The sequence below is a fragment of the Colletes latitarsis genome, chromosome 13, assembly GCF_051014445.1.
Source record: "Colletes latitarsis isolate SP2378_abdomen chromosome 13, iyColLati1, whole genome shotgun sequence".
In the NCBI taxonomy this organism is placed as follows: Eukaryota; Metazoa; Arthropoda; class Insecta; order Hymenoptera; family Colletidae; genus Colletes; species Colletes latitarsis.
Window position 1 is genome coordinate 11,601,272 of NC_135146.1, and position 13,117 is coordinate 11,614,388.

The window sequence follows — 13,117 nt, forward strand, 5'->3', positions numbered from 1 at the left end:
TTACGGGTTTCGGAAACGAGCTGCGTCGACATCGACGCGATACTCGTTACAAGTTCCTTCGTGGCCACTTTCGTACCAGTTTCCATTTTTTTCTTATTCTTTTCGACTGGTCTATGATCTTTCTGCGACCTACATTCTCAGCCAAATCGACAGTGCAAGCTACCTTTACTTTTCATACGATTTTATATTGAAAATGATTATATTGGGAGATTGAAATATCAAAATTTATAAGTCAATAGAGAATTTGTTCTGTTTAGAATCTATTTAACTTTTTTTTTTATTGTTTTTGACTGGTTTATGGTCTTTTTGTGACCTACATTCTCAGCCAAATAGACAGTGCAAGCTACCTTTAGTTTTTATACGATTTTATATTCAAAATGATTATATTGGGAGATTGAAATATCAAAATTTATATGTCAATGGAGAATTTGTTCTGTTTAGAATTTATTTAACTTTTTTTTTTATTGTTTCTGACTGGTTTATGGTCTTTTTGTGACCTACATTCTCAGCCAAATAGACAGTGCAAGCTACCTTTAGTTTTTATACGATTTTATATTCAAAATGATTATATTGGGAGATCGAAATATCAAAATTTATAAGTGAATACAGAATTTGTTCTGTTTAGAATTTATTTAGCTTTTTTCTTATTCTTTTTGACTGGTTTCTGCGACCTACATTCTCAGCCAAATCGACAGTGCAAGCTACTTTTAGTTTCTATACGATTTTATATTGAAATTGATAATATTGGGAGATTGAAATATCAAAATTTATAAGTGAATACAGAATTTGATCTATTTAGAATCTATTTAATTTTTTTCTTATTCTTTTTGACTGGTTTATGGTCTTTCTTCGACCTACATTCTCAGCCAAATAGACAGTGCAAACTACTTTTAGTTTCTATACGATTTTAAATTGAAATTGATAATAATGGGAGATCGAAATATCAAAATTTATATGTCAATGGAGAATTTGTTCTCTTTAGAATTTATTTAGCTTTTTTTTTTATTGTTTTTGACTGGTTTATGGTCTTTTTGTGACCTACATTCTCAGCCAAATAGACAGTGCAAGCTACCTTTAGTTTCCATACGATTTTATATTGGAAATGATAATATTGGGAGATCGAAATATCAAAATTTATATGTCAATACAGAATTTGTTTTGATTAGAATTTATTTAACTATTTTCTTATTCTTTTTGACTGGTTTCTACGACCTACATTCTCAGCCAAATCGACAGTGCAAGCTACCTTTAGTTTCTATACGATTTTAAATTGAAAATGATAATATTGGGAGATCGAAATATCAAAATTTATATGTCAATAGAGAATTTGTTCTGTTTAGAATTTATTTAACTTTTTTCTTATTCTTTTTGACTGGTTTTTGCGACCTACATTCTCAGCCAAATCGACAGTGCAAGCTACCTTTAGTTTCCATACGATTTTATAACCCAAATAACAATATTGTAGATTGAAATATCAAAATTTATATGTGAATACAGAATTTGATCTATTTAGAATCTATTTAATTTTTTTCTTATTCTTTTTGACTGGTTTATGGTCTTTCTTCGACCTACATTCTCAGCCAAATCGACAGTGCAAGCTACCTTCACTTTCCATACCATTTTATATTGAAATTGATAATATTGGGAGATTGAAATATCAAAATTTATAAGTCAATAGAGAATTTGTTCTGTTTGGAATTTATTTAACTTTTCCCTCCTATTACATTATTGTGGATTAACAATTTTAAAGCTTGCAACAGTGCAAGTATATGCATAAACAAAAAATTGTATTTTAATTATGTTTAGTATATGTAAACGTATAAATAGAAAATACAATTTTCTATTAAATACAATTCTTTTTTTCTTTTTTCTATTGAAATACAATTTTCTATTTATCTACTTGCACTGTTGGGTGTTTTATCAACTTTCAGACCATCAAAACTTACACTTATTAATCTACAATAATGGAACACAGAAGGGGAAAATTAAATAGAAAAAATTCTGGACTTACAGAAACAAAAGTATGAGTTATTGAATGAAATTAGTTGAAATAACGAAAAGTGATCCTTTCGAGGGAATGGAATTCAAATCTGAGGGATTCTTGGAAGTAGAGGAAACGAATCTCTTAGTGCCATCTGTGAAGACTTGGTCTCATCAGTGAATTCTGAGCAAGGCCACAACGTTCGCCGATATGTTTGAAGTTCAGAACCACAGACGAGGTACACGAGTAGACCTTTCACCTTATGGACTGAAAGTGGCCCAATCTGACTGCCATACCGACCTGAAAATTCGGAGATGATTTCAGCGTCCTCTTCTCACGGATGGCGATCAGTTGAGAAACTATTCACTGAATTAATATTGAAATAAACAGCTCTATTATTGCGTAAATACAAGTGACTTGACTATGGAAGAGATTAAAATAAATTTCTGAATCTGTTGGTAACGTTGCGAATGACACGAAAATGGTAATGGGGGTTCGAGACCCCATAAAAATGAGTGAAAGATCTACACGTATACCTCGTCTCTGACAATACTCTAGGATCTTTGATGAATCAAAACTAACCTAGCGAAGAAGCTCTATATTTATGCTGACCTATGCAAAGCGGATCGCAGCCAATTTGCTAATATTATTTAGTCTTTAATTAATAATTGCATTAGCTAAGAGCGATACGATTATTAATTAAACGTTAAATAATATTACCCAGGTCTCACCGCGAGGAGGTTGCTGCGAATGGAGACCCGAAAGGAAATAAATGAGCAGTGACCTAAAAATTGGAAAAGGTGGACTTTTCGATAAAATTAAAAAATTTCAAATCGTTTTAGAAAAATTATACTCAATTGTGGGGGTTAATTACAATCATTTTTGGTCATTAGACATACCCCCGAATTCCTACGCAATTTCGAGAAAAAAATTGGAGAAGGTGGACGGATTTTTCGATAAAATTAAAAAATTTCAAATCATTCTGGAAAAATTATACTCGATTTTGGGGGGTAATTGCAATCATTTTTGGTCATTAGACATACCCCCGAATTCCCACGCATTTTCGAGGAAAAAATTCTTTACCGAAACTACAATGCCTGACCCAAAATGATTCCCTGAAATGTCATGCAAATCTTTAAAATGCCATAACTCCTGAACGAATTGAAGGATTTTAATTTTCAAAAAAGCAAACGATGCGTATTTTTCTATAGAATATGTACAAATCGCAAAAATATTCGAAAAGTTGATCCTTGACCCCGAAAAATGAGAAAACCCCCATAAAAGTGGTCCAATTTTCAAACAGCCATAACTTCTACAATAGTGAATATATTTCAATGAAACTTTTTTCTGAAGTAGAGCTTACGAGTACCTACAAAAAAGTATTAGACAACTTTTCTGTAGGACGTCAAACAAATTTATTAACAATCAAAAACTAATTTTTAAGAAAAATCGACAGGGGGTAGGTGCCTAAATTTTTCGACGAAAACAAAAAATTTCAAATCGCTCTAAAAAAATTATTTTTAATTGCGGGGGTCAATTACAATCATTTTTGGTCATTAGACATACCCCCGAATTCCTACGCAATTTCGAGAAAAAAATTGGAGAAGGTGGACAAATTTTTCGATAAAATTAAAAAATTTCTAATCATTCTGGAAAAATTATACTCGATTTTGGGGGTCAATTACAATCATTTTTGGTCATTAGACATACCCTCGAAATCCCACGCATTTTCGAGGAAAAAATTCTTTACCGAAACTACAATGCCTGACCCAAAATGATTCCCTGAAATGTCATGCATATCTCTAAAACGTCATAACTACTGAACAGATTGGATGATTTTAATGTTTAACAATGCAAACAACGCGTATTTTAATGAACAATATGTAGAAATTCCGAAAATATTGGAAAAGTACACATCCTTAGCCTAAAGGAGTTTAAAAAACCATTATTTTATACTAAAAGATTATCGAGGGTTTAGAAAATAATTGTTACAATTACAAGGGTTCTACACTGTGATGATTTTGAGTAATATCAATCTTCAATTAGTATATTCTGCTGCATATAGTAGTTGAACTGACAGTACTGCACTTATGCATTCTTAGCCCGAGGGATTCAAGAGTTTGAAAAGCCATTGTAGTTTGACGAACATACTCCATTGTAAATTTAGGCGAACAACCACGATAAAATCTGATGTTTCACGAAGCAATAGGCCTCGAGAAGTTGGGAGACTGACCACACGCTTCTTAAATTGGGGGATTCGAGAGTTTAGAAGGTCTTTCTAATTTAATGAGCAGTGATCTTCTGCGGTAACAATGCACGAAAATTAATACAACTTACAGAGTTACAATTTTCTCTGATATCTCGATAAGCTATTTTAAATTCGCAGCCATTAGCTCGGTGGTACCCACGATAGAAGAGTGTTTCTATCGTGGGTAACACCGATTACCAGGTCTCACCACGAGGAGGTTGCTGCGATTGGAGACCCGAAGGGAGATAGATGGAATCCAAGTTCCATCGATCTCCCTTTTACATTCTTACAAGCTAGATTACTAAACTAGAGAGATAGAAGGAAGCAATGTTCCTTCGATCTTCTAGTTTAGTTGTACCAAGTAATTATTTCGTTTAAAAAGGGATGAAGCTAAATTGTGGGAGACGCGACGCGACGCGATGCTGAACCGTGCAGCGGATCTTCGGATCGAATCGACACTGCCCTTGGTAGATTGATTTCTATTTCTAGAAATCGATCTATCATTGGCAGGCGACTAGATCTTTCGGACAAACTGGACGGTCGATCACATGTTTCGTTCGACGAAACAGTGGTGACCGAAGCAAGAAACGAGAGAACGAGTCGAGAGAAGCTACTTGCTAAATAATTACTTGGTAACATTGGGAGACGCATGCAATAGGGACTTAAAATTAACGTCGAAGCTCGAGTCTGGTCAAGTTGAAGCTAAAATTCGGACGATAGAAGGAAACAAAGTTCCTTGGATGTTAGTTCTACCAAGCAATTATGTGGTTAAAAAGAGGGATGAAGCTAAATCGTGGGATACGCGACGCGACGCGAGGCTGAACCGTGCAGCGGATCCGAGGATCGAACCTACTGCCCTTGCTAACTCGATCTCAACAAGAAAACAGAGAACTGCAACCCCGAATCGAGGTCTCCATTTCTCCAACGCACCCCGCCGGGAGCCCGAAGGACCCGACTTAGGCTGTCTGACAAAGAGAGAGTACCTGAGACAGGGTCGACTTCCGCTGGAAGGTGTGCGTTTCCGCAGAATACGGAAACTCCACACCTTCCAGCGAAGTGCCGTTTTCCCTCAATCAAGCTTACCAAGGGAAGGCGATTAGATCTTTAGGACCAGATACACGGCCGATCACATGTTTCAATCGATGAAACAGCGGTGATCGAAGCTAGGAACGGGGGAACGAGCGAGAGTGAAGCTACTTATTGAATAATTGCTTGGTAGAACGCGGAGTTACGCGCAATAAAGAACTCTTCGACGTTAATTTTAAGATTCGCGACGAAGCTTAAAGCTAACTGACTTAGAATTAAATGTCCCTCGGTGGTTGTTGGCGTCTTCCCTCGATGTCCTTGCGATTAATCTAACTTTAAGCTGGAACAAAAATTGGCACGTTTATTAGTAACATATTAAAGAAATTTAATAAACACCGTGCATTCCATGGACTATTAAGTAGCGGAATGTTGCGTTGATGTATGGAAAATCTCCGAATATTACACAAAACGAAACGCAAATAGAGAAATAAAAGTCCATTTATATCGAATAGTATTACATCACGAATCTCTTAATATGACACATACTAAACATTTTACAAGAAGTTCTGAAACAACGTCGAAATAGAAACTTTCGAACCAAGTATTCTACTTGTACCGGAACAACGAGAGACCAGAATTTCTGGAAATAACGCCAAAATAGAAATGATTGAACCAAGTATTCTACTTGTACCGGAACAACGAGAGACAAGAATTTCCGAAATAACGCCAAAATAGAAATGTTCGAACCAAGTATTCCGCCCATACCGTTGCAATGAGAGACAGAAATTCCCAAAATAATGCGAAAGTAAAATAACAGATGGTTATAAAAATGATTGAACACCTAGCTGAAGGCCCATACAAATTTTAGAAACGAACGGAAACAGAAATTGAGCAAATAAACATTCATAATAATCAAATAAAACCGGATAAATGGACAAAGTTGAATTAACACCAATCAAATAAAATCGACAAGTTGAATTCTGTAGTAATAATATTAGACTTACTTTAATAATGTACACTTACTACTCGCTGTCTGTACATAGGTAGTTACCAGTGGGTCATCTGTAAAGTAAAGAAACATTTCTATTGTAACACGTGTATTCAGGCAGTTCAGTCAAGTCAAATTGAGGACAAACAACAAAATAGAAGTGGGGAGAGGATTTTTGAACAGTTCTTACCGTTGGTCATCACGGTCCGGCACTGGTCAATAGTGGTCACTAGTGGTCAGTTCTGGTCAGTAGCGGGCAGCACTGGGCAGCAGTGGTCAGCAGTGGTCAGTCCTGGCCAGTGGTGGTCAGCAGAGGTCGCCAGTGGTCAGCCGCGGTCAGCACCCCTCGGAGACTCCCCTCTGGCCACGAGTACACTCCCGAAATCGCGACGAGACTGAAGGATGACATCAGCAGCGAGGCTACGCGAGCCCTCTCTGCGATGTTGGAAGGGTGGGGAGACTCATGATCAAAGCCAAAGGCAAAGTCAACGGTTAGGATCGTCTGATCTACAGAACTATTTCGATTGGTTCCACCTCTTGGCTATTCCTGATCCTTCACTGGACAGTAAACCTCACTATTGACCATCAATTTCGAGCAACAATTAACAAAGACAAATTGTTGCTAAATGGATAGATTGTAATAAATCTATTTAATAAAACTCTTCGTTATAAGTTACTAGAAACTCTGGACGATGTTTTCTGATAATGATGGCTATAATTCGATATTGAATTTACGATACGGTTCGAAGGTTTTCTTGCATTCCTTTCTCAATTGCTAAATATCGACATTTGAAAACTTGTTTTTCCCTTATTTTCTTCAGAATGTTTTCACTGAGTTGTCAATATATACGACACAGCTGACATGTTTCGTTCGATTTATTTCTGATTTATCTAACATCGTTCTAAAAACTGTCAGTAATGTTTATATCCACGTTTCTAAAAGGCACAAAGACAACTGAAATAAATTGCTCGAGAAAAGCAGCCACAGAATTCTCTGAAAAATATTTTCTAGTGACAGAATATTATTTTTAGAAATAATTAAACGTTTAATACAATATTGAATGCAATTATTTTCCTCCAAATGGTTTATTCAGTTTCATAATTCCGTGCAATCGATTATGAAAACACGACAACTCGGTTGTCGTTAAAATTTAATTATATAATAACACGACAGAGTATTATATATTAAATACGATACAGTTATACTACTTAATATTTTACATTGAATTAGATCTGTAATTTTTTAATATCCCTCGAGAAATTTACTTCGAAATTTCGTATTATTCCTGACAAATTATTCTTTCACGTGCTGGACACAAATATTTTGCTTACAAAACTCTCGTACATATTTTTCTGTTTCTTTTTCCACGTTTCAACACCACTGATGAAACGAATAATTCCAATCGAGGCAAAAACGCGTAAACGTTAAAATTTTATCCCAGAATCGCTTTCGGCGTAAACAAAAAACATTCGTTTTTCTATTGGAATTTTAATAGCAACTGGGGCGAGAATGCAGAATTATATTTTTGCTTTTTCCTTTTTCATACAGTTGTTCAATTAATTGTTCGCGACATAATTTCGTGATAAATTCGTTTCAGAAACGAAGAGTTCGCATTCAGTATCGTTTATTCTCTTTTAAACAATACTTTGTCCGGGAAAAAGTGAGTAAAAATTCGTTTCGATATTGTTGATATTCATAATTATCTATTGTGTTCTTTTTTTGATTTAATTAGGCTTTGTGTGCTCCAAATTTTCAGTATAATTTTTATATAATATTAGTAAATTTATTTGCCTAGAAAGAAAGTGAATGAAAATTTGTTTCAACTTTGGAATGAATTTTGTTGATATTGTGTTCTTCTTTTTTTAATTTAATTAGGCTTTGTGTGCTCCAAATTTTCAATACAATTTTTCTATAGTATTAATGAATTTATTTGTCTATTAAAAAGTGAATAAAAATTTGTATCAACTTTATTTTGTTGATATTAAATTTATCTCAACTTTAGATTGAATTTTTTTAAATTCAACAATATTTTGTGTGCTCCAAATTTTCAATATAATTTTTATAATTTACTGTAAAACAAGTTAAACAATTGGGTGGTTACTTAACGAAATTTCACACGACTTTGGCTTTTACAATTGGATTCTGCACGCTCGCTTTCACGTTTCGCAATAAATTCCGTTTAATTCGCGTTGTTCTCTCTTTTTTTTCCTCTATCACGCACATGCTACTGTACTCAGTAATTTAGTTGGCACTCGTGCAATGTTGACTCGTGCTGTTTACCACGAACGCCAATATAAATCCCATAAAAATAAATTTAAACTACTTTCTTGATAGTGTACAAATAATACATGTCAAAATAATACGTTTCAATTATACAATCTTGTTTCAGATGTCTCTTAATTTGTTTTACAAAATATTTTATTAGTATTTAGATTAGTTTTAGTTCTAAAAATATTTTAATTTTCACACTTTTTTCTGTGCTATTTTCTTTATTATTAAGAATTTTCAAAAGTTACAATCTAACATTAATTTCAGAGCTAATTTATCAATATTTAAATTAATTTCTAATATTTTAATTTTCACACATTCTATGCAATTTTTTATTATTAAAAATTTTCTAATGTCACAATCTAACATTAATTTCGAGGCTAATTTATCAATATTTAAATCAATTTTGAATATTTTAATTTTCACACTTTCTATCCATGCAATTTTTTATTATCAAAAATTTTCTAATGTCGTAATCTAACATTAATTTCGAGGCTAATTTATCAATATTTAAATTAATATTTAATATTTTAATCTTCACAATTTCTATGCAATTTTTTATTGCCAAAAATTTTCAAAAGTCATAATTTAACATTAATTTCGAGGCTTTTCTATATTAGAATTTCAAAAGACTTTCTATGCATTCATCTATACTTTTGTTGTAAAAATATGACCCTAATTTATCAATATTTAAATTGATTTGGAATATTTTAATTTTCACACTTTCTATCCCTGCAATTTTTTATAATAAATAATTTTCTAATGTCACAATCTAACATTAATTTCAAAGCTAATTTATCAATATTTAAATTAATTTTGAATATTTTAAATTTCACACTTTCAATTCATGCAATTTTTTATTATCAAAAATTTTCTAATGTCGCAATCTAACATTAATTTCGAGGCTAATTTATCAATAGTTAAATTAATTTTGAATATTTTAAATTTCACACTTTCTATCGATGCAATTTTTTATTATCAAAAATATTTAAAAGTCACAATCTAACATTAATTTCAAAGCTAATTTATCAATATTTAAATTAATTTTGAATATTTTAAATTTCACACTTTCTATCGATGCAATTTTTTATTATTAAAAATTTTCAAAAGTCATAATCTATCATTAATTTTGAGACTTTTCTATGTGACAATTTCAAAAGACTTTCTATGCATTCATCTATACTTTTGTTGTAAAAATATGTCCCTAATTGATCAATATTTAAATTAATTTCGAATGTTTTAATTTTCACACTTTCTATCCATGCAATTTTTTATTATTAAAAATTTTCAAAAGTCACGATCTAACATTAATTTCGAGGCTTTTCTATATTAGAATTTCAAAAGATTTTCTATGCATTCATCTATACTTTTGTTGTAAAAATATGTCCCTAATTTATCAATATTTAAATTAATTTTGAATATTTTAAATTTTACACTTTCAATTCATGCAATTTTTTATTATCAAAAATTTTCAAAAGTCACAATCTAACATTAATTTTGAGGTTTTTCTATATTATAATTTCAAAAGACTTTCTATGCATTCATCTATACTTTTGTTGTAAAAATATGTCCCTAATTGATCAATATTTAAATTAATTTTGAATATTTCTATTTTCACACTTTCTATCCATGCAGTTTTTTATTATTAAAAATTTTCAAAACTCACAATCTAACATTAATTTTGAGGTTTTTCTATATTAGAATTTCAAAAGACTTTCTATACATTGTTTGTAAAAATATACTTCATCAAGAAACTGCACCGTGAATGCCTTTTCCTTGGTTCAGTATTATTTACCCAGCTGATACAATATCGAATGATACATATGATTGACCACGTGTTTTCATTGAAACGTCAGAGCAACATAGTAATTTATAAATTATTTGCCTGGATGCTTAATGTGAAAGTGTATAGTGAGGTATATATTGAAACGAAAAATTTCGAAAGAAGCAAATTAACAATGTTATTTGAGCTTTCAGGGACAAATTAAGACTGAATAACATTCTTCGACAATTTTTTAACGAAAAATCAAAGATTCTTAGAAAAAATACGGAGGGGAAAGTTATTAAACGAGAACGAGTTTACTATTTGAAATTTATGACTTCTTTTTATATTTTTATGTGACATTGTGCTTGCAATGTGAAAATGCACATGCTTGAGGCTACGTATTAAAAATAAAAAGCAAATATGAGAACAGAGACTCTCATAACTCAATGCAAGGGAACATTTAAACTACTGTATACGACACTCATGCAATTAATTGTTTATAATATAGATGTGCAGAGGCAAACGAAACTCGCCTATGTTTACTCGTGTTAATTAAACATGACAGGCTAAACAGTATGCTGAATGTAAACAATGTAGGTTCGAACTATACGCAATTTCGAATAGATATAAACGTGCTTGCACTAAAATTCTCATCAGTTTTCGCGAATATATTTTCGAAAGAATAAGATCAAGATGTCGCGTCTTTTTCTTATTCTGTTCGCCATTTTGACCATTTTCTCCGTCTGTAAGTAACAAGATTTAAACTTTATCGATTGTACGGAGTATTTAAAAAATTTTCTTTCAAAATTGATGAAAATTATAGCTGAATAGTCTTTGATAATTTTAATATTTTCCATCATACTTGTAACGAGTTTTAGTATTTATTAGAATATGTGTGTTGATTTCTGCTTTCACTTTGATAATGAAATTCAAAATTGACGTTGGATTCATTTTTTAGTTAGATTTAGTTAGATTAGGTTTGGTTTTTTTATAAAATAAATATATTTAGAACCACACTAATGTGGAGTTAGATTTATTAGAATATTTAAATTTTCTGCTTCTAGTTTGGTCAGTGAAATTAAAAATTCATAAAATAAATATGTATAGAGTCACACTAATAACAATTTTTTTAATATCATTCATAGTTAGATTTATTAGAATAATTAAGTTTTCTGCTTCTATTTTCGTCAGTGAAATTAAAAATTAGTTTCAATTTTTCATAAAATAAATATATTTAGAACCATACTAACAACAATTTTTTTAAATACTATTCATAGTTAGATTTATTAGAATATTTAAGTTTTTTGCTTCTAGTTTGGTCAGTGAAATTAAAAATTCATAAAATAAATATGTATAGAGTCACACTAATAACAATTTTTTTAATATCATTCATAGTTAGATTTATTAGAATATTTAACTTTTCTGCTTCTACTTTGGTCAGTGAAATTAAAAATTCATAAAATAAATATGTATAGAGTCATACTAACAACAATTTTTTTAAATACTATTCATAGTTAGATTTATTAGAATATTTAAGTTTTCTGCTTCTATTTTCGTCAGTGAAATTAAAAATTAGTTTCAATTTTTCATAAAATAAATATATTTAGAACCAGACTAATAACAATTTGTTTAATACTATTCATAGGTAGATTTATTAGAATATTTAAATTTTCTGCTTCTACTTTCGTCAGTGAAATTAAAAATTGGTTTCAATTTTTCATAAAATAAATATATTTAGAATCACACTAATAACAATTTGTTTAATACTATTCATAGTTAGATTTATTAGAATAATTAAGTTTTCTGCTTCTACTTTGGGCAGTGAAATTAAAAATTCATAAAATAAATATATTTAGAACCACACTAATAACGATTTTTTAAATACTATTCATAGTTAGATTTATTAGAATATTTAAATTTTCTGCTTCTACTTTAGTCAGTGAAATTAAAAATTGATAAAATAAATATGTATAGAGTCACACTAATAACAAGTTTTTTAATATCATTCATAGTTAGATTTATTAGAATATTTAAGTTTTCTGTTTCTACTTTAGTCAATGAAATTAAAAATTGGTTTCAATTTTTCATAAAATAAATATATTTAGAATCACACTAATAACAATTTGTTTAATACTATTCATAGTTAGATTTATTAGAATAATTAAGTTTTTTGCTTCTATTTTGGTCAGTGAAATTAAAAATTGGTTTCGATTTTTCATAAAATAAATATATTTAGAACCAGACTAATAACAATTTGTTTAATACTATTCATAGTTAGATTTATTACAATATTTAAGTTTTCTGCTTCTACTTTGGTCAGTCGAATTAAAAATTAATAAAATAAATACTTGTATAAAGTTTTATACAAAACAACGAATTTTTAATAATTTTAGCTGCCCAAAGCACGAGATTTGGATGCCCAAAGCACGAAATTTGGAATGACTGTGGTACTTCGTGCCCACCCACTTGTGAGAACCCTAGACCTGAAATCTGTAACATGGTTAGTGCATAAATATCCACATATTAATAACTATTTGAATTAAATTCGTACTGTCAAATATTCTAAACAGAAATTTTTCTCCACATGGTCCATTCTGTGTTAAATTTTTGTAATTAAAATTTTTCTATTTCAGATGTGCAGAGAAGGCTGTGAATGTAGACCAGGTTTCCTAAGAAATAAGGATGGACAATGTGTCCATAGATTCAAGTGTTAATATTTTCTATAACTCGTCAAAAATTTATGTTTTTCAGTGCTGGCCTATTTCAATGTTCTCTAAAAAATGACTATTGTATATAAAGATTGTATTCCCTATGTTAAAAACGATTGAATAAACATTTCC

The 13,117-nt window shown here is 30.8% G+C and overlaps 1 protein-coding gene across 1 annotated transcript; it reads left to right on the forward strand.

The window, feature by feature from the left end:
- Positions 1-10,965: 10,965 nt before the first annotated feature.
- Positions 10,966-13,117, forward strand: LOC143349546 (chymotrypsin inhibitor-like). The gene is made up of 3 exons (XM_076780890.1): positions 10,966-11,022; positions 12,671-12,777; positions 12,911-13,117. Exons 1-3 carry the CDS (start codon positions 10,971-10,973, stop codon positions 12,989-12,991), a joined length of 240 nt encoding a protein of 79 aa, XP_076637005.1. The 5' UTR covers positions 10,966-10,970; the 3' UTR covers positions 12,992-13,117.